General features: G+C 31.9%; 1 protein-coding gene and 1 pseudogene across 1 annotated transcript; one reads left to right on the top strand and one right to left on the bottom strand.

Moving 5' to 3' along the window:
• The first annotated feature begins 1,661 nt into the window (after positions 1–1,661).
• Positions 1,662–20,117, top strand: LOC132915901 (uncharacterized). Its single transcript, XM_060975667.1, has 9 exons — positions 1,662–1,671; positions 2,588–2,820; positions 3,422–3,633; positions 4,371–4,585; positions 5,945–6,148; positions 6,240–6,356; positions 7,249–7,533; positions 8,529–9,024; positions 17,673–20,117. Exons 1-9 carry the CDS (start codon positions 1,662–1,664, stop codon positions 18,076–18,078), a joined length of 2,178 nt encoding a protein of 725 aa, XP_060831650.1. The 3' UTR covers positions 18,079–20,117.
• Positions 19,760–22,525, bottom strand: LOC132915909 (putative serine protease K12H4.7; annotated as a pseudogene).
• Between the last annotated feature and the right edge of the window lie 1,629 nt (positions 22,526–24,154).

Genomic DNA, 24,154 nt, shown 5'->3' with positions numbered 1-24,154 from the left:
ATAAAACCTGCTTATTCCGCGTTTTTATAACGTTATGTCTTCTTTTTAATTATTTAATTTTTTGCGTTTGTTCCAACATTTTTTCTAATATATATAAAGCACTTTGATAACAATCTAATTTTTTTAATTTCCTGTTTTGTTTGATTGTTCAATTTATTTGATTTCCTGGAAAAAAAAGTTACACTTTTGCATTAGAAATCACTTCCTGTTACATCTGCTACAGACTGTTTAGAACCGAAAGTTAGGAAAATAAATTAAAAGGCTAAAATTAAAGTTTTAAGTTATAGTTTTGCTTATCCAAAACTTATTATCTGCGTATATAATGCTTATAGAAATTCTATAAGTTATTAGCTCTGGAAAACGTAATAGGAAATTTTATTAACGATATTTTATTTTATCTATTAATTTCTAATTATCTGTTTATCATACAATTTTATCAGTTTTACGGATTCAGCACCTTAACGCACCCGTTTATTTTAATAAAAGTATGAGAGATCGTCCGCGAAAAAATGTTTGATACATATTTTTTTTATTAATAACATGCAAAACATCTTAAAAACCAGAAGATACAAGAATAAATTTCCTTTAAATCTCATATTGTCGAATAAGGATCCAAAAATTTTAAAAACAAAATTCTCCAAGCAATCATTTATATATGTAATTATATATGTAATATGAATTATTCAGATAATTTTTCTAAATGTTAATCCACTTTCGCGTAAATTTTTGTATGTGGACGTGTATTTTTCGAATGTGCCATATTGTAGATTTTTACTGCTGTAGATAGATACTGCTCACCTGTAAAATACTTTAGTCGCAACCTGTATACAAATAAATCAGGAACAAAATAAAAATACAAGTAAAATATTTAGCAGATAATATAAATATAAATTTATATTCATAAAGTTCGAGAAAGATTTCAGAACAAATTTTCTTATTTTTATTACATTACATTTTATCTGATTCACACTAAATTCAGCAATCGTCTTCAAAAATAAGTGACATACGTGTGTAAGGACCCTAATTTCAACGCTATTTAATATACTATACAAATTAATTCAAATGATTATTAATATTAAGAATATTGTATATAATTATAAATAAATAAAAATAATTATATTATTTCATAAATACCCAATTATACTAACACATAAATAAATGAGCACATAAACATGAAAATAAATATATATTAAACAAATTCAAAGAAGCGGAAACTAAACTATCGCTGCAACGATGCATCGTTAGAAACGCGATTTCTAATATCGCAGAATGACTCGAGAAATTTCTCCGGCTGGATACTTTTTTATGTAAACGAGAAATTGTCGCCATTTCGAAGACGATTACAAGGGACAAAGCGTGGAAAGCATGTAATTGGAGTTGGTGGTGGCTATGAACTCGGCGACGACTTGACCATCTGGTCACACCTGAAATGTTTTCCAGGTCGGAAGATGTAGTCCTTACCTAGCAGCGGATTATTGCAGATGATTTTATCCGTTCAAATGCAATTGCCGCGACAGGATAGCAATTTGAGACGCCAGTGAAAGCCTAGATCGATGCGAACTGCATTCTACTAGATTGTTTCTGAAGTATCCTCTTCAGTAATGTAATATAACACATTTTATTATCTTAATATCAGGGTATTCTTCTTCCGTCTTTGATCGATGGAAGCTTGTGAGTAGAATCGAGTTTATCGATAGAAATAAAGAGGGTTATTTTCTGTATATTCGTTCTTGTCGATTCTAGTCTTTTATTTGTTGTATCGTGCATTACTACAATGTAGTTGTTTCAAAACTTGAAATTTCATGAGATCATTTTCTTCCACATTTAGATAAAGGCAAATTTGTCTCGTCGGTGGAAATAATTGTTCTTCGTATTATGGAAGTTTCAATTTGAGGGCATTAGACTCTATCTAACGATTTTGCCAATTTATGATTTTAAATCACTGTAATAAAAAACTGTGTTTTAATGGAATACTAATATAGGAATACTAATATTTACAAGAAAAGGAAATCGGGCGTTTTATTTAAATTGAATTAAAATACTGATAGGATACTAATATATTAATATATAGCTATCGTCATATTTTTTGCTTCTCAAATCACTTTCTCTTTCGTTAGTAATTACAATATTCGTATTTAATTACGATTACCACACTCACAGATATTAAATTTAGGTACTTTTAATTAGCAATAATCGAGCATACAAATAAATTAATAATTTAACATTATTACCCAAGTGACTGAAAAAATACATCAATTTCTATAACAATGTTAAAAAAATTACTTAAATAACAATAAAAGTAATACATAAAATAAGTCTAAAAGTATGCAAAGTGCATTAATAAAAAAGTTCCGCTAATCTACATTTTCGAAAAAGCTGATATTTCAATGAAAAACTTGATCTTTTATATATATACTTGATTTTATACACGTATGTATGCATTAAATCAAATATCAATAACTCACTGAAGATATTATTATACACAAATAACGGTGCTTTTAAATTGTCGAGAAATACAATTTCTGAATCACTTTCTATCACTCGAAAGATATCAAGTTCAAATTTTTCACACGTTCTCTGATTGCAGGTGATGGTATACCCGGAACAATTGTTGTTCGTGTGGGAAACAATCGGCCGGACTTGGGAACGAATCCAATTTGCAATCGTTTCACCGATCCCCTCGATGAAGGGCAACCTCTTTTTTTACCCTGTAATCCGCCTATGCCTGGAACTTTCGTTTCGGTACACTTGGAAGCAAATACACCGGCACTAGTTCCAGTGCAACTTTCATTGTGCGAGTCCTTCGTGTACACTGATCAGGTACGATCAATTTGCTCTACCTGTTTCAAACAAATAAAATTATCCAAGTATCATAAATAGCTTTGTTGTAAGTTATATAATCTATACAATATATACAATATGCAAAAGATATACAAAGACTACGTATAATGCTTGTTATAATATTTAGCAGGTGCAACAAATCTCCACGTAAGTTCAATTTTTTAAATTGTGTTTATAAAAATATAAACTTTCACGAAACTTCCCCTTAGTTACCTTCATAAATTTTGAATCCATGAATGTGAATTATGTTTACTACAGAAGGGACTAATTAATGTGAATTTCAATTGTTAAAAATGGATAATCAAGTTTTAAAAAATATCACATTTCAAAAGACTCTTTATATATACCTTATTTATCATTTCTTATATATATTTTGATAATGTAATTCATTTTGTAGATATAATCAGTATTTTAACACTTTCTACTAATTAAAATGTACCAGGGTTATTAGAAAAACTTGAGTTTTAGGGTTTTTATACTGACTTTTACACCGATTATTCTTTTCTTATGTGTATATTCTTCTTTATGTAAGGTTTTTCCTTTTTATAATTTAAAGAAACGTGATTACTTTTTTATATAGGCTCTTCCCATCGAGAGGTGTCCACAATTTAGAGATCAGCCACCAGGTTCGACAGCAACCTACAATGGAAAATGTTATATATTCTACAATCGCCAACCGATGATATTCCGAGAAGCATTGGCATTCTGTCGTGCACGAGGTGGTACTTTAGTGGATGAAAGTAATCCTGCGTTACAAGGGTTTATTTCGTGGGAACTATGGAGGAGGCACAGGTACCGAATTCATTAATTGTCCACCTCTACGCTTCGCTATCTACTTTCAACTCTTTTCTGTAACATATAACTAGTTCAATTTAATCAAAATCAGACTGATCTATCTAGTTCGTTACAATAGACAATTTATTATATCTAATACTAATAGCAACTTTCATCAAACTGTTATTTTCATATTTAATAGTTAATAAAAATGCTACAGGAAAGGTACAGATATTATTCTATACGGTAGTAATAAAATTTTAAAATAAACACTTTAGCTTCAAAACAAGTCAATTTTCCTATTGTACCATTTGTACCTTGTAATTTGAAATTACTTCTATTACTACCATGAAATAAACTAAACCTACCTTCTGACGTAAATTGTTTACAGTGGCGAGTATAAAAATAGGATAACTTGTACTCATAAATACAAATAATATTAGAGTGAAAACTTTCGTTTCTATTCTTCTTCTTTTATATAGAATTCAAAAATACATCTCTTGTAAAATATTAAATAAATTTTAATCAATATGTAGCAGTTAAATACGAGCAATAACAAATACAAATAATTAGATTAGAATCTTAGATTCTGATACATAGATAATTTAATAAATTATTATAGAAATAGTTTAAGCGAAAGGTAAATTACCATAAAGAGAGTTATTATCATAAACGAAAAAATGTTCAATGTTCATTGTGTAATAAGTGTGTTTTCAACAAGCATTTCTAAAAAGATATACCTTATCTTTATTAAGGAGTGATACTTCGAGTCAATATTGGATGGGTGCAGTAAGAGATCAAAAGGATCGTACGATTTGGAGGTGGACAGGAAGCGGCGACGAAGTTTCTGTTTCTTTCTGGAGTCTACCTCAAGGCAGCGAAGAAGACTGCGCCCGATATGATGATAGTAGAGGATGGCTTTGGTCTGATACCCCTTGCACAGCTCGATTAAATTTCATCTGTCAACACCGTGAGTAACAAGTATTTTCTCATTACTATCGAATTACTATCAAATGTCATCTATATAAATGTCATCTTCATTACTATAGAAATATATATATATATATACTTAATTCTTCATAGATATCTTAATACGTACATGATGACACATTGCACAAAACAATTAGAGGACCTTTTCTCATATCACTTTGTCTTTTATATTCGCTTCTTGTGTTTGTACATTGTTTTTTAATTACCATTCAAGATCAATTTTTAGAATACATCATGATATCGTACGAATAGCATGTTGATATATTAGGTTTATAGAACTTTTCCGCTTTTATTTACTTGATTGGTGCGATAATATAGTCAATCCGTTTACTTTTTTTTAGCAACGCGTAAAGAATAGAAAGATATTAAATAAAGGATGAAAAATATTATGCGAGCCTCTCAAAAGCTAAACTGAACAACTTGGCTTATTGTTCATTTCGTAATTTTATTACACAAGTACACGATTAACGTTCAACTCTCAAGACACGAATGATTTCCTTCCATCAGTTCATTTATCGCAAAATGATGACACTAATGATAGTAAATTCTGTGATAGTAGATTTAAAAAATAATGTTTATATCATCATCAACTTGTTGTATTTTAGAATTTATGGAATTGATCAATATGGTTGCTGAAAAGCTTATGTATAAAAAATGAAGTTCTTATCTCTCTCTTCTGAAAAAGATAGATAGAAAAAGATAGAGAAAAGTAAGCAAATGTATGGAATATCATCTTGTTTTTTAAACGTTACTCATATAAAATCAGTCACATAAAATACAAGATTTTTGTAGGTATTCAATCATACATTTACACTCAATTTAAGAGCAGTCCCATATTCCTAACGTTACGAGCAATCTTCAGTATTGAACTAACATTTAAAAACGCATAAATTATATCTAATAAGAAACAGGTACTCAACTACTGGAAGCTTAACATCAGGTACAATATTTTCATGGAAAACAAACAAAGAGTATTCTTTTTATTAATTATTCTCCTTATTAATTAAGAAGCTACTTCGCTTATAAAATTTTTAAAAAATTACATACCCAAGTATCAAACTCTCGACCAATACGTTCGTCATGTGCACAATGTCCGCGCTATTTTTCTCCGTCAGAGTATCGCGAGAGAAGTTATTGGAAAAATAAACGGTGCCAAGTGAGGCAGTGAGAGAGCCTCATGACGTTTCACAGATAAGTCACCTGTCAGATTCGATTCGTACAATTTATTTATCGGATTTTTACAAATGTCTCTATTCTATATTAGATAGATACTATTCCATACTTGGTCAAACAATGTGAGACAACAAGTAAAACCAAGGAATTCTTTGTTTGCTCTTAGAACCACGAGCGTGTGGTCGACCAGAACAGCCTCCGAATTCCACGATGACGGTGACCACAACAACAGATCGGAATTCCGGAAGTGCATATGAAGTTGGCGCGACGGTGGATTACACTTGTAACGCCGGCAGCCTTCTTATAGGACCGTCGACTCGTACATGCCTCGATACTGGCTTCTACAACGAGTTTCCACCGGTGTGCAAAAGTAAGAGAGCAAGAATTAGACACAGAGGCCACTCGGTGAACCATACACGATCGTCCTATCGATGTTAAATTCAACATTCTGCTCGTTTCAGGCATCGAGTGCGGTTATCCAGCGAACATAAAACACGGAGGTTACACACTTATCAACAATACCGTTAGTTATCTCAGTCAGGTGCTTTATTCCTGTGATGAAGGATACGAGATGACTGGTAAGAATTTATCGTGGCGTTAGCCATTATTTCTCATTGATAAATGGCTATCGTTTGTGGGTAATATCGTTTGATACCTGTGTTGAAACGCTTCGCCAACGAGCATTTTGAAGGAAATTGGTAAGAATATTAGTTGGTGTTGGATCCTGATGACATCATCTTTCTGATTGTTTATTGATCCTCTCGTTGCGGCTTGATTTTGTTCCTGATTCTAGAATCGTTTAAATTGGTTTATCATTTTTAGAGATTTATGGTAGAGATTGAAATTAATCTGATTGAAGATAAGCTTTGAATGCGTGCATGATTTTAATATGAGAATTTTTATGTTGCACAACTGACAAATTCCTGTGTAGTGTTTATTCATGAAAATGAATAAATAGTGTAATAACGTAATGCAATGAATCTTTTCCTTTTTTTCTCTCCATGTTGCGAATCATCTACACAAGCGTTTCATGCGACCGTAAGCGATAAAAGTAAAAAGAAAATCATGGAGTACATTCAGTTTAAGCAGATATAAATATAAATATGTACGCATGTACATTTTCCAAGATACTCATCGATACATTATAATAATATATTATGATCAGATTTTTATACTTTCTCTCTAAGATTTCTAATTTGAGATTAAAACAAAATATTTTCGATTTTTATGAGACATTAAATGCTACAATATTTATTAATGAAACACCGATATAGTAGTAATAAAGTCAAAATGTTGTATAAAACAATTTTATAAAACGGTTTTATAAAAAATAATATAGAAGGATATGTATAACTTATATAAATAGACTTTTCATTTTTAGTTTAACGCTACATAGACATTGTTTACAGCTTATTAATAAATTATAATGGATTAGTAATTTGCAGAAGAAACAATTTGTTCCGATTACAGGTCGTGCAAGACTGACATGCGATATCGATGAGCGCTGGAACGGACCGCCACCACGTTGCGAGCCAATTCTGTGCGATCCTCCTGCTCCTGTTCCACATAGTTATATTCAAATCGATGAAGTCGACGAGACCGAGACAGTACCATCGAAAACGAACTTCAGTCGAAGTCTTCTCGTAGGCAGTATCGTTACATACACTTGCGAGAAGGGTTATAGACTTTCTGGCTTCCGACAAATATTATGCTTGCCTACTGGCTTATATGATCATGTCGCACCCACTTGTACGGGTATGTGATTTAATTATTTTTATGGAATAAATACAAATTTAATTATTTCTTTAGAAAGAGAAGCAAGTCATTTTTCGTGATAGTGTTTGCAATCTTCAAATACGAGGATAATTTAATTTCATAATTAATTATTGAATCTTTATTAATGTAAATGATATAATATGAGAATATTCAAAGGTTGTTTTTCAATCCAATTCATGAGATATTTATTTTATACTTGGAACTTAAATTCATTTATGCATATAACTGTTATGCGCGTAGCAACTCAAAGAATTAATAAGTAATTCATAATTGTTTTAATATATACATATATAAATTTCAAAATGAATTCTGATTTACAACAGTATTGTTTTCAACCAAATTCTACTTAACTATTGTGTACCTTCTGTACCTGACTGTTATATGTGTGTGTCCGTGCGTGTGTGTGTATAAAAATAGTATAATACATATACTATTAATATAATATAAATGCTTATATATTAAAATATTATTTTAAACTAAATCACATATAATACGTATGAAATTTGTATTATAATATATCTGCAATAACTGTAGTTGCAATAATTGCAATAATTAATTTCAGTAATTTCAATAACGATATATGTAGATTATCATTTACATTTAATTTTTTGTTGAAATCGCAAACAATAATCTTTTGTCGTATTGACCTCTTAAGGACTCTTGACCTCTTACTCTACAAAATTCAATCAAAAATGTACTCAATTTTTTCGTTATCAATTTAAAACTATATTAATACGCTAATATATCATAATTAGAATTACAAAAAGGCTCTTTTCACTTAAACCAATACAGGAGGTCTAAGATAACTTGGGATAAAAGAAATTTTACATATGATTGGAAACTGGGAATCTATATATTCCTAAGGGATTATGTGAATACATAATAATAATAATCATTAAATTTTCTTTAACAGAACCTATGTGAATGATTAGAATTACAAGAGAATCAACGTCTCCAAAATTCCTTTATTACAGAAGAACCACGTACCACCGTGACTGTGTCTTCCCGAACAACCGTGCGACCAACGACCAGCAGAACCCGACACACATTCCTACCACCTCGAGTTCGAACCACAACAATCTCGACGACCACAACCACAACCACCTCTGTGCCACCACGAAGAGTGGCTAGCACCGCCGAATTACCCGCGACGGTTCGGGAAACCATAGCAAGGAAACCAAATATTGGTCTTCAGAGACCAGCACCGCCTCCGTCGCCACCTTTGAACGACGACACCAACGATCATCCTCAGGACAATGAAATTTCTGGCAGTGGAGTGGACAATGCTCAGGCTGGCATTGGAACTGGTGTTCCTGAACCTTCTGGACCTTTCAGGGTGGACAACGCCGACCAGTCGAGTAACACTCATCAAGCAAAATTAAATCTAGGCGCGGTGATCGCCTTGGGTGTCTTCGGTGGTTTCGTATTCCTTGCTGCTGTAATCACCACCGTTGTAATACTCATACGCAGGTAAAAGCAAATCACTCACCTAAATCCGCGAATCGCGTGTAGAATGATGGCATTATCGAGTTGTTGTCGGTTCTTTTGATTTCTGTGATTTGGTTGCACCAAAAGTAACGCCTGTTTTGTGATGTCAGATTATATTCATCTTTGTTTTTATTTGTTTGTTACGTTTTGCTCGTTTTCTAGCGCGTTGTTTATTCGTTTCTCATTCGTTGCTGGGAGCAATTTGAGGATTATTTTATTATGAGTAAGGATAATTAATTAAATTAATTAAATAATATTTTTCATATATTTCATAGGTAATTTCAATTCTATATTTTGAAACGAAATAATTTGCGTGTGTTTAAATGGAAATATGAATGTTTGATAGAGATTAACATTCAATTTCTAATCGTTGAATTTCAAAATTAGGAAAGAAATTTAAATATTTTTCATTGCATTAATTGGAAAATTAAATGGAAAAAAAAAGAACTTGATTTGAAACTTTTACTGATACTGATACTGAAAAAGTTTATTTCGTGGCAAAATACATTTGTTTTAATCTTTGGGATTTGTTTAATTTCGTTCAATTTCTAATATCTCTACTTTAAATTAAACTTCCTAAAATTAGAAATATCCTGATATTTTCACATACTATCAGTTATGGGAATTAAACAAATTTCGTATTACTTCAAATGAATAGAAATCTTAAGATATAAATGGTGGAAGCTAATAAAATTACTCTTATACATATACTACTTCCTTTTATCGTATTACTCTATTAGAAGGAGGAAATTTCTTACTAATTCTCTAATGGCTCGATGGCAACCTACTTATTTAAAAGACTGGTTTTCTCGTCCTTACCATTGACTGACTATCAATTACCGTAAATATTCAAATATACGTAGCGTAGATGCATGTTACATTGTTCCCATTTTGACTTTTAGATTCTTGTGTCATGAAACATGTTATATTGGTAATCATCTGATTCTCTTGTTATCTGCAATTTAAAAATTGTATTGCCTTCGACTTCTTTAACAGGCATTATTTCTTGGACAGACTATGCATAACTATAGCTTCTATATACATACAATACATTCGCTCTTTGACCCTACGTGTATATATTGTATCGCTTACTCTACATTTGTTTAAACTTTCTTTATTCTTTCATCTGTCTTCTTGCCTATTTTCTTCTTATCTAAACTCGCGTTTCGTAGCTCCCTCGAAATATTGTAATTTGTAATTCATTCCGGGTGTTGTAATTAGTGTAACAAAGAGTTGTTACGTAAACAGTCTTTGCAGAAGAAAACGTGTAAGAATCAATAACCTCCGAGCCCTCTTAATTTCGATTATATTTTTGTTTTTAATATTGTCGACTGGTAATATTATAAATGTTGTTTCTATGCAGCATGCTGTAAAACATTACATTTTAAGTGAAAAAATACAACGTTACTAGACCAAGATATCTTCTGGAAAATTTCCATCTATATCTAAAATACGCTTTTACGATGTGCATTGTGAATTATTTTGGATGCAGATTAAAAGTTTACAACGAACTACGCTCCAGGTTTTGGTTGATAAAAGAAATATTGTAGAATCTTTGTTATTCGAAAGATTGGAAATTTTTGAATTCATGGAAACGCAATATATTTGTTCTCTTAGTTTCATACATTTTAGAAACATAGGAATCGCAATTTCTTTTTGAATGCAGTTTTAATCCAAACGTTAGTTTTTATAGACATTGAAATCATTGAAATTTCGAATCTGCATAACATTATAATATAGAACATTATATTACCATTGAATTCGTGTAAAGTAATCTGGTTTTGAAAAAAAAAAGGAAAGAAAAAGAGCAAAAAATGCGTTATAAAAAAATTACGTACCTTATAGAATGATTTAACACGAATTCTTAACAGAAATTCAAATGAGAGGTTCTATTGCATCTTTTATCAAAACATGAATTATTTTGTTTGATTAAAAAATTGACATAAGACGTACATATGATTTTTGCGTTAGAAAATGTAGAACAAGATTTTTGTAAATTTTTGTTATAAGAGAATACAATTATAAGAAACGGCAAAATGATCGACCCTTTCGAAGGTGATTAACACTTTCTAAATTGAAAGTCCATGTTTGTTAATCAAACCATACATGTTCCTAATTATATTCATTACAATTCTTTAAAATTGATATTACTAACATGATCTATTCTTTTCAAAAAGCATAATAATTTAAAAAGTTCTCTGCATCTTTCATTACGTCGAAGATAATTTATTAATGAGATTGCGTACGATATTCTTTTTTTCTCAAGAGAACAAATTATTGTAGATTATTTTCCGTGACGAAAGGGTTAGAAATTTAAAATTAGACAAACTTGTCTACATGGGACATTCAAACTAATCCTTTCATTGCTGTTAATTACCTATTTACCTATACGATATACATATAAAAAAATTATAATTAACTATAACATCGAAAATTACAAATTTTAAAGTATAATATAACATTTACCTCAATATTTACATTGTATAATTTAAAAAGTTAACAAATCCATTTATACACTGCGTTTCATAATTATAAAACCATCCAAAAACTTTCAATTTTTATGTGTCATATTATAATTTTTATATTTCGTCATAATGTCATATTTCAATAAGCTTAATTGTTCGATTTTGAACTTTCGAATATAATTCTAATTTATTTGTATAAGAATTGAAGAGTTTAGAATGGTTTTATAGTTATGGGACGCAGTGTATATAGTGTCTAAAATACTCACTTTTCTTTAACAATATATTTGCCATGAAGATTCAATTATTACATACATTAACAGATGAAGATTTACATTTAAAAATTATCTCAGCAACGAAAGGGTTAATCCAAACAATCATAATAAAACAATCATTCAAGGGAAGAGAAAAAATATCAGCATTAACCCTTTGTGGTCGTATGTTTATTCTCAGCTACCAAAAAGAAAAAGAACCGTTCTAATTGTATAATAATATTAACTTTTCATATTGACAACATATTTCATTTCGAAGATACACCCTAATAGGATTCTGCAAATTAATACAATTAAATATTTTCTTATCTTGAATTATTTGACAAAGGATGCTCCAAAATGCTCCAAATGCAAAAAGAAAACTGAATGATATAATACATATATATATATATATATACAGTAAACTGCGAATTTTTATGCAAATGCATATTTTGCATATATTTTTTACATATATCAATATAATTAAAAAGAAATAAAATCAAGACAGATATTTGTTTCATCTATTAAGTGTTATAATGAGCACAGTATTTGGATTATTTTTTATATATTTTCGCACATTATTTCGCACATTCTATAAATTTTTACGCCCTCGAATTTGCAATTTAATTACCAGTATCTGTTCAATGAAAATTAATTCCAACTAGCACGGTGCCCATATCTCGGCTGAATAAGATCGCAAAGGGTTAAAAAAGAAATAGTAACGTCCGCAAAAAAAGAAATAATTTTAAAAAGTGGAAAAAATAAAAGAAAAAAAAAAGAAAAAAAAGGAAAAGATTGATCGGAGGAAACTAGGTAACGATCAAGAAATAACAATTAACACTGAGCCCATTTGCGTTGCAGTGGCTAGCGGCAGTGGCAGCGTCAGAGGAAGGCGTCGCAGGGGGCTTGGCGGGATTGGTGCGTTGAGGGGTGGCGGTAGTGGTGGCCTTGGAAGGGGTGACACCGGGATGCCCTCGCGTTGGTATACGCTACTGGCGCTGCCCTTCCCCGACCAGCACCTGGGGCGCCGCGACTTGACGGCTCGCCGCGGCACCGATCATCCTTATTCCTTCGGCCTCTCGGCGGCCCATCGCGCTGGATACCTTTCCAACCCTGTCCTTTAAGATTATCAAACAATTACTTCCTATATAGTCTATATATATACATATATAGTCCACCATTATCGCCTTCACCCTCCACGCAACCACCGCCCACCACTACATCAACCATCACCACGTACCACTACAACCGCCATGCGCCACCCTCGCGAGTGATTACTAGTCAAGGTAAACGAGCAACGTTTATAATGAGCACCCATATATAGCGATAGCTCGTTCACCACCGCTCACCACGATTACCACGTATTTTTAAAGCTTCTCCTCTTCTTCCGGACGCACACAGGTCAATGCAGCGTTCACGCACTTTCTTCCCCCCAAGTAGCTTCATCTATGTGTACTGTTCTCTTAGCACATCGTTTAAATAGGATTGGGCACTATCCTTTTCGTTAATGGAAGAGATTCGATTTAAGGGAAGAATATACGTATAGTGAGAAGTTTAGAGTTTGATGGGATGAAGTGTTCTATGAAAAAATTTGCTCAGTTTCTGAAAATTATTTGTCTCTGAATTAAGATAACTTGCCCATCGATTAATAATGGTTCGTGATTTAAATAAATAAAGGAAAAGTAATTGCTAGATAGCTTAATAAGACGAAGTAATCGCAAATAAACGAGTAATTAGCGGAAGAAATATAATAATATTTTGTTGACTGTTAAACATAACTCAATTCGCATGAAAAGTTGTTCTAAACTGATATTCGCACTGATTTTTTATTAACTCTTTAACGTTCAAATCTTGTTGTCGAGGGACGTTATACACCATCGCTCAAAAGTCATAAAACAGTTATTATATTAGCTCAAAATTGGAAAAAATTAAATATATAATAAAGACATCAAGAAATAGTATTTGTACAGTGAAGAAATTATACACTACTAATATACATAATGATTTTATTAAAACAGGCTTGTAATTGAAAATTCATGATCTATAACAAATACCAACATTTTATTAAAAATACGAGATGTCCTAACACTTTTGAACAAGGGCGTTCAAGAGATAGTTTCGATTCGATAATATCAATGTTTAAATCAAATAAACCGGCACGTGATCAACCTATTGACTCCATTCGTCAATTATACGGACTTGAGCAAACTGGATGTTTCTACTTGTTTGCTGGTTTATGTTATAGGTTTGCACAAACTAGATATTTCCACTATATGTCAATTTATGCAATATAGAAATATATATCTTTTGTTTCCTTTTTTGTTTTTAATTTAATTTTAAATAGAATTTGTCGTTACATTTAAGTTAGATTATATATTTTGTTAGTGTATTAATACCTAATTCTAAGGTTTTAACTTTTCAACTTGAAATGTCGCTGTAATTTCATATTTTATTTCCCACTATGTTCCCTCTGTTCAATACATGTGAATTGTTTCAACAATTTAGTACTAATGCACATATTCAACTGTTTTCAAACTTTCATTTAATTATTTGTATTTCGATATTTCATTGGTCGTAAAAATACTTCCTGTTGTTATATTTGTTATAACTCTTCTATTACTTCGGGTTAAAAACGTGGAGCATCATTAAATTGTCAGATAACTTTAATTAACTGATATTTATAGGCTTAAATAATAAGAAATAATAGCATGATATAATTATGACTGAATACGATAAAACTGAATGTATAAAATTCCAGCGACATTCAAAATTACCATACCCATTGAGACTGAATAACCTTTTTAAAATTGGACCAAATGATTTGGATTTTTTTTAGAAATTAGGAAGATTATTTTACTAGATCAAGTATAAAAAAATTTTTTGAAAAAACTACAACTGGTCGGAATCGCCAAGAAAGAAAGTAAACATTATATTTTCCGCAACTTCTTTGTCTGAGCTTGTAATGAAAATTGAAACGATACATTTTAGACATTTATATCAGTTACATACATGCTGAAAATTTCATCGAAATCGGTTAACGTTGCTATGAGCTGCAAACGTTTAAAGATGGTGAAAAATGGCCTGAAATTTACGTCTTTCGGTGCCTGTCGCTTGTTTTCGCGTCAACCAATTTTAATAAAATTTTCGGCATATATATACATGTATAACTGATAGAAATGTTCGAAATGTTGTTTAAAGTTTCATTACAATTCCAAGAAAAAATTTTGGGAAATGCGATCCTTACTTTTTTTCTTGACGATTCCAACCAATTGCAATTTTTTTAGAACTTTTTTTTATACGTCATCTAGTAAACCAATCCTCCTAACTTATCAAAAATATTCAAACCGTGCGGTCCTATTTTTAAGCAGTTATTCAGTTTTAAAGAGTGTTACAACAATTTTGGAAGTTACTGTAAATATAGAACTTTAAATTGACAACTAAACATATTTGTATAATCTCAACAAATTAAAATTTACTATCTCTGTATTCACAATTATATCTGTGAATATTAAAATTTATTTAATAGCATAGTTTGATAATGTTTCATAAAGTTTCTGGTTGTACAATAAGCTATGCTGAAGGAAAAATGCGATGATTACTAGAAAATGGCTCACTATATATAGTAAAATAATTTTAATAAAAATCACAAGAGATTTAAATTATAATAAACTCCTAATATATCTATATCTAACTATTTGGTGCTCCTTCCATCTTCAAATTGGTGATGGTATTGCTAATGATTTCACTACAAATTGCTTCAATTACACTTCGCTAAATTATGTTTCCCAAACAAACATACGTAATACAAAATGAAACAATCGATTTGGCTTCAGTTTCTCAACTTAAGTGTTATAATAAAAACCAGAAATATTTGAATAAGAATTTTCTATAAGGAACAATCTAAATATCTGAAAGCCAAATCGATAATACAACAAACCGCATATATATCTTGCTTACTGTATATATATGTTCCTAAGAAGAAAGAAGGAAGATCATAAATTATTAATTAGAAATACACTATGGGTCTAAAACGAATGAAATCAGCGAGATTCTAAATTCAAAATAAAAATAATGTTAATTCGTCCTTTCGCGGGGAGACGCGTCTCCGTTAGGCGCGTCAACGGGAGTCGTAAATTCCCGTTACGATCTACGAATCGACACCGCGAGCAGGGCAATCCCCTGATTTCAGTTACGATAATAGGGGTGGTTATATTGAAATAACTGTAGTCTCCAGTTATATATTTTTATTTATTTCGCACTTTTCACAACACTTGGAACGTATATAGAAATATGTTGAAATTGATACCGGTTAACGCGATGAATCCCGATATCGTGTGAAACTATTAGACTAGCTTGCCGAATGAGTGCAAGAACCGTCCGAAGTATGTTGACGCGAAGAATCGACTATCTCGTTGGCGTGAATTGAAGTTACTGCCTGGTGGCTAGAATTGTACTTGCTTGGAACGTATATAGAAATATGTTGACATTGATACCGGTTAACGCGATGAATCCCGATATCGTGTGAAACTATTAGACTAGCTTGCCGAATGAGTGCAAGAACCGTCCGAAGTATGTTGACGCCAAGAATCGACTGTCTCGTTGGCGTGAATTGAAGTTACTGCCTCGGTGGCTAGAATTGTACTTGACTGACTCATCTCATGCCATTTAGGGGGAAAGATCGGTTTGGGTGTGCCCTTACCGAACCAAGGACCCGAATTCGTTGTTCACACGATCCGCGATGCCCATTGGTTATAGCCGAAGTTAATAAACATAATGCGAGGAGAAAGTCTCCTGCATATTTGGCTCATGGGTGGCCTTGGTCTTGCGGGATACATCTGCTTTCCCCGTAATTAGCAAGAGAGTGCAATAAACCTAATGACTGTTCAAATGACCATCCATAAACCGAATAATATTTGTATGAATCGAAATTAAGTTGAAAAGATTCGGTTTATGGTGGTTCCTTAGGTTACTGCAGGTCAGTTTGACGAGAGATAGGCGTCGGCGGTCAGACCGAAAGGTACGTCGCACTGACCGTCTAGCCCGCCGTAACAAATAACAAAATTACATCGAAGCATTTATTTTCGAAAAAATGTATATGTGTTACTTTCCAAGTACATATATATTTGCTTCATTCCCAGCTATACAGGAATAAATAATCGACAAGAGACTATTTTACGTATAAAAATGTAAAATAGAAATTTTTCGTTTGAAGCTTCCTTTTGAAGAAAATAAAGTTTGATCCTATTCGGTCAAGAAATCGCATATTCAACAAACTTTCAAATTTTATTTTCTTGAAAATTAAACTCTAAGCGAATAAATCTTATTCTATATTTTCGGGTCGAAAAAATTTAATTTATTTTCGTATGTAGAATAACATCCTGTCAATTCCTTACTCCTACCCAGTCGAAAATCAATCAAATACATGAATACCTATGTGATAAGTTTCCAAACACGATTTTCTATAAAATGAAATCTTCGACGCAATTTTATCTTTTTATTTTCGTGTTATTTTGAACTAGAGAATCTCTCCTGACTTCATTTATGCTATAAATTTAGATCCAAGGTGTATAAATTAAACACAACAATAATATTGTATTGTTTTCAAGTTAGAAAAATAAAACAGTAATATAAAATATTACTTGGCCCCTCTTGCACAATACAACTAATGTTATTAGTGAAATTTTACATATTACAAATTATAAGTTACCTTCTATACATTAGTTTTCTAGAAAACTACTTCTGTACATCAATTTAACAAATTACCATTCAATAGTCTTATTCGACTAATGTTCTATATAAAATAGAAAAATTGTACAACTTATCATTTTGTCAACCTACAGATATTACCAGTAAATCATTATGCATAAAGGTCTCGAAGTTGAAATAATAATAAATATTTGTTAAACTATTCACACAGAAATCGCGGTAGAAGCAGCAAGCATTACCGACACCGTGCATCTCCAGATTGCAATACCGTGGCCAGCTTTGGAAGCAGTTCCTCTGAGAGTCGAGGAGGACTGAATCGATATTACCATCAAGCTTGGGAAAATCTGCATGAGACGGCCGGTCATAAGACCAATCATCCTCCTCTTCGTCGCAAGGAGACCCTGGATGAACCAGGATACCGAGAAAATTACCGTGGCAACAACACCGAGAGAGATGGTTCAGAATTAGTTGTGAGCGATGTAGCCACGTACCCGTCTAACAAGCACGCCAGCATTTCTGACAAGAAACGCCATCATCATCATCATCATCATCATCATCATCACCACGGTAACTCTACGCCCGAGTGGAGGCAGTCTCAGTCTCATCACAGATACTAAACATAAAATCGGTTACCTAGAACCGCTTATTTTTTTGAGATTTTCGGTGAATCGATTATTGTGACGAGTCGCGATTAGATCACGAGCAAGTTGTATTTTTTATGCTGTATGCATATTTTATAAATGGTGACGCACTGGAAGATGGTGACTTTATGTTAGGAAATACGTACAAAATGTAAGGTAAATTTCTTTCAATATAGAGTTTTAATTTCAGCAAATGTATTTTTGATTATTTGTTGAATGTGAAAGATATAATTAATTGAATGTTTATTTGGTAATATTTGGATTTAAAAATATTTGTACAGACAAATTTGTTTACATAAGTGAAATACTTCTTGTGTATGTGTATTTTTATATATAAGAACATCTCTTTTTTATTTCTTCAATACAGTAGTATGTGAATTTTATATATTGATCTGATTCTTTAAGAAAAAAATTGATGAATTCATACATTGCTTTAATTTCAATTTTAATTTCTAAATAACTTTATTTTTTATAGAAAAGCACATCTATCTCAAAATCTTTTGAGGTGGATCGTTGACATTTTCTATAATATTCTAGATCTAAATTACACATATACATTTTGAAACATGTATAAAATCTTGTGTTTAAAATTCAACTAACTGTTTCTAGTAATTCAGCTAATTCTAAGTTAGAATATCAAAAATGTATATTGTTTTCCATTTACAATTCAAAGTTTACTTAGAAGAATGTATATTTAACATGAATTATAAATCTTTGTCCCAAATTTTTTCAAGAAATATGTATATGTATGTCTAATATTCTTAGAACAATATTTTGTAGTCATTTGACGAAGAAATTAGTAAAATAAAATATTACCAAATGCATATATATCATAACAAACGTTTGACAAATATTTAAAATCATTTTTTTTAGAAATAAAGTTTCATGTGGATAAATTTTCTTATATTTCATCTTCTTTTTAGCATTAAATCACCATCCATCCATGTATTCTGCTATATCATTTATGAAATAATTTGTAACTCCATTTAAAATGGAAACTTAAAACAACATGGTGAACAATTCAAACGTTGCGTAGGAGAATTTTTAAGCGTGATTCATAGATAGAAAAACTAATTCATCCTACATTTATTGTTCTGTTATACAGTAAATTATTTACTACTACCTTGTTACGTAATGTAAATACCGTATACTGCAGTAGCGTAAGTCAAAGACGAAAGTTGTGAATGTAGGAGGATCACGAGTTGATCGAAGGATATGCCAAAAAAATGAGAAAGTAATATATGTATATGTATAATTACTGATCAAACGAATTCTAATAATTTTTAAACGAATTCGATACAAACTATTATAAGAATGTTCGATTATAATAGGATTGACAATATTTTATGAAAATCATACGCATACTCGGTTGATCAATATCTGTAATGGGCACCTTGGCCTCGCCTTAAAGGAATCGAACAAACTCATAACGAAACGATATTCGAAGATGGTACCGTTAAGGAAAGGCCGACGCTATACATATCAGAATCAAAATTCATTTAGTTATGGTGCTCATTTTAAGACACTTTGCACTTATTCAAATTCATGTCGGATCTGTTTTTGCAGATTTTAAAACACCTTAATAAATTATTTGTGTTTAGTATTATTTTAACCAGTTGAACATCTTTTCTCATGCTTGTCAAGAATAAAACATATATAATTAATAGATATGTATTTATTCATTGACTGACGTAAGATATTCGTAGTAAGTTTGTACATGTATTTATTTAATACTTCAGTAATCTACAAAAAATTGTAATAGTGCCATTATGGGCAAACTTGTTTAATTGTATCTATACATGCATTCTAGTTGTTTAAACATAAACACAGAATGGTGAACACTCGTGTATCTTCAGTAACTTGTTATGTACGTACATAGTTAGTTTTAGTCTTAGTTATGCACGAATTGTTTCAACTAAAAATATTTATGTATCATAATTGTTTCACAGAAGTTCATAAAGGAAAATACAAATTGTTCAAAAAGTTAATAAGATAAATTTAATTCTTTTAATACATCATTTTTGTTTAAAAAAATAAAAAACTACTTATCATAAAGTAGTTAAATGTAGCACACACAGCGTTAAAAATATCATATTTAATTATGCAGCCATTCATCTATTAAATGTCCAACCTCAACTCTGGTAGCTTTCAACTGAAGTGGATCATTTTTGGAAGGAGGATACATGTTGGCACAATGAGCAGTACCTATGGTCATAATAATAAATAAATTTTTTGTATTACACGAAAAATGAAAAATTTCAATTAATATGTACACACCATCAATATAAATGACAGGTATTTCCGGATTTGCTGATTTTGTAATTCCCAAAACATGCCAAGGATCAATTGATCCATGTACAAATACTACATTTGTAGTCTTTAAATCTAATCCTCCATACAGAATATTTGTTCTATTCACTGCCGAATTCAGCAAATGAATATTGTACCTGTTAGAATACGGAAATGTTATAATTTTATAGCTAATGATTTATCATAATTGAGAAATGTATTTATCGTAATTTTAAATAAACCTTGGGCCAAATATATCAATGCATTGTTGCACAAAGAAATCTACTGGGAAAGTTTCACTAAATAATTTTGGGCGTGCTGTCGAAGTTTGAAAGAATCCAAATTCTGTACACGTTTGGTACGTCCATTGACGTCCTACAAGAAATATATTTTAAAATACAAGAAATAAAAATTAAAACAGCAATAGTATAAGTAAAAAAATACATTATCCCCTTCTGCTTCTTCGCTAGCCCATGTTATGTTCCGAAGTTTATGAATCATTTTATTATACATATAATCCAAACACTTTTTTTCTGATGCTTGTAATATTTTAGTGCTCAAAATTGCAAGTCTGTCAATAGCAATACCCAATGTTTCGTTCGTTAATATGTCGCAGGCACTATCGATAGTTAAATTAGCCATTGCGGAATTATTACGATTGTCTTTATTGTACTGTACAATACCAGCAAAGATGCTTGCTATTGTTTCATACAAATTCGAAATATCATTACGTTTGGTATGTTCGTTGATTGAATCACATAAACTATAAGTAAAAATAATTTTTCAATAATGATATATTTGATTTGTAAATGAAGAATTTTACTTTTACTTGCATAAATTTTTTAGCTATTCCTTGTTGACCGATAGGACGATGTAACATTATATGAAATTGTTTGTTTGCTTCTAGTATTGCATTTACACATGCTTCAGAATATTCTTTGAGGGCATTTTCAACAACAACAAAGTATTCTATAAAGTATAATTATTAATATAAAACACTTCTGTTTTAAATAAAATATTTTTTATATTTAAGTGTATCTTATATTTACCCTGAAAATCAATTTCTGCTAATAAAGGACCACTAGCAGAAACAGCCCCGTGTACTAAATGAGGATATTTATTACGCAACCAAGCAGCTAATGATCCAGCATATGATCCTCCAAATGCAATCCATTTAGTACCAGCTGGTAACTTGTAATTAATATTCATGAATTCTATAAAGTAAGCCAAATCTGCAAGTGCCTGTTGCGATGAAAGATACATTAAATTTTTCACGCCGAGATCCCTGCAGATAACAAAAACGTAACATTATAACTTAAAATGTATCAATTATATATTTTATAAACAATGTTACATACGAAGTAGGATGACTTTGTCCATAAAAGCGGTGTTCCACTTGAAAACATAGCGCCCCAAATTGCTTAGCATATTCGATCCATTGACCTTCTGCCATCCATTTAGCATTTGCTGCAGCTTCACCACTTATCATCAAAAATACTGGACCACCTTTCTTATAGTGCTCTCCAACCTAACCCCAACCTAACGTTTACGAAATATCTCTGAAAAAATAATAAAAAGATTTATATTATAAAATAAAAATTAAGAAATATTTAATATATTCTTATTACCTGTTGCCAAACACGCGCATCAGTTGGATCAAAGTGATATAGAAACTGTGTAAACCATTCAGCACTTGGAAGTTCATGATCTTCAGATAAAATTGGAGCACCTAGATTACCATATTTGCTTCGACCCCTCATAAAAGTCTCCCATGATATACTATTATTTATAAAATTAACGAAGAATAATAATAGTAGTAAACGGTTCATAGTATCCTAGGTTTGGATAAACTATAAAATATGCATTCTGAAAAAATAAAAACTAAATTTATTATTTATATTACACATAAAAAATTAATATATTACGAATATTATTTTATCAATTTTATTCTCTAATAAATTAAAACATAACGATAACATAGTTAATACTACCTTTTTAAAATACAAGTTGTCTTACATTTATTATTTACAGAAATGATATTTTTAAAATTAGTTCTTATAATATAGGCACTAATATTATTCTTGTACAAATTTACACGTGTTTTTTATATATGAGTACTACAATTTATTAACTTGAAACCATGCTTGGAACAAAATTCCAATCTTTCCAACATGATAAAACTAAAAGAATATAAATATAAAAAGCAGAGGAATGTACTTACAAATTTTATAGTAATGATAAGTTGTTCTTTCCTGTTTAGAGCTTCTTTTTCTTTATAGTACTTATTGAATAATTTACTTAGTTCGTTTTAATATATACAATATTTAGAGAAAACATTATAATTTGTAACCTTGATGTGATGAACAATTTTGCTGCTTTGCAAAGGCACTATATGTGTATTGTTAACTTGACTTGTAGCAGCTTGTAGTACGTGCAGTCTAATATATATGTCGGAGATGAAAGGACACCGGGTTTCCGTTGGAGTTGCTTGGAAAACCTCAATACCGTAACATTTAAGAAATAACCCAACACAGTCATTCGAAATTTGTGACAATGAGCCTTTGGGCTCGAGGCGACCATCGGTCGCCGAAGCGTGGCCACGGTCGCGGGATGAACGTTCCGCTTAACAGAGATATGAAGTTACATAGCTTTCCTTTAAAGAATTGGCAGTACCGACACTTGACAATAAAACATTGTAACAGTTCCGCGGCTCGTCACACAGAGACCGCATTCTTTGAGTAAGATGATCGCCAGATGCCGATGCATCATTCACAGTTTATGCTCAGATAGTCTGAGGAGCCGCTACAAATCTTAGGACTTAGTCCTTCCGATTGACAAACAGTCTTTGTTCTATCCGCCCGTAAATCTGTCACCTATTGCGGAAAGATATGGGAGATCAGATTTCCTCACGTGCGACGCTTCCCGCCAGGAACTCTCTCTTAAAGGCGGTTAGCATCTTTTGCTAACCGCCGATATAGAAATTAACCAATTAACAGCAACGCCCATTTCCCTCACCCTCCGTGTGGAGGCTTTCTTTGACGAATCCGATGATCTCGTGCCCTTAGGCACATCCCATCATAGTCTTCCTCTGCAGCGTCGTCGTGACGGAAAGTCATTCCCTTTCTGGCAGTCTCATTAGCTATACGCCTAGTGTGCTTGTACGATCGGTGAATAATCTACGAGTCGAATCCGACTTAGACTTCGAAGCAAAGTATATTCGTTATCCCGTGGACCGTGGATTCGCTTTATCGAACCTAGGGCCATTGTCATTAGCGTCCAGCTACCGCGTCCGATTGTCAATCTTGTATCAGCCATACTTGTGTAATAAATATCGGTGCGACAACCATGAACAACATTGGTGAAGATTCATTAAACGCCCCTAACGCAAACCCGACATCAGAAGTGGGATCACCACCGTCTACAATTAAGGAGCAGCTTCTGGCCATCGCGAGTGAATTGAAAGAGCAAGAGGCGGGTGCGGAACCTAAGGGAGTATCACCACCGCCTACAATTATGGGGGAGCTTCGGGACATCAAGTGCCAATTGAGAGAGCAAAGGGTGAGTGCGGATCCTAAGGAAATATCATTGCCGCATTTCAATCCCGAAGTCGAGGGCGCCGATCCGCTCGCGTGGTGCTCACTTGTTAGTCAGTTCATGGACGAAAGGCCCATCCGTAGCGACGAGCTATTTTTCATTCTAAGCCGTACAATGGGCGGTAGTGCCGCACCATGGTTCGCGCGGTTACCGTTCGGTAAGGGCTTCA

Source organism: Bombus pascuorum, unplaced genomic scaffold, assembly GCF_905332965.1.
Source record: "Bombus pascuorum unplaced genomic scaffold, iyBomPasc1.1, whole genome shotgun sequence".
Classification (NCBI taxonomy): Eukaryota; Metazoa; Arthropoda; class Insecta; order Hymenoptera; family Apidae; genus Bombus; species Bombus pascuorum.
This window is presented reverse-complemented; position numbering and strand designations above follow the sequence as displayed.

Excerpts from the sequence above, each read along its gene's own strand:
- LOC132915901 (XM_060975667.1), top strand. Across the intron at positions 2,821-3,421 it reads CCTTCGTGTACACTGATCAG|GCTCTTCCCATCGAGAGGTG; the intron begins GTACGATCAATT and ends TTTTTTATATAG. Across the intron at positions 7,534-8,528 it reads TGTCGCACCCACTTGTACGG|AAGAACCACGTACCACCGTG; the intron begins GTATGTGATTTA and ends CCTTTATTACAG.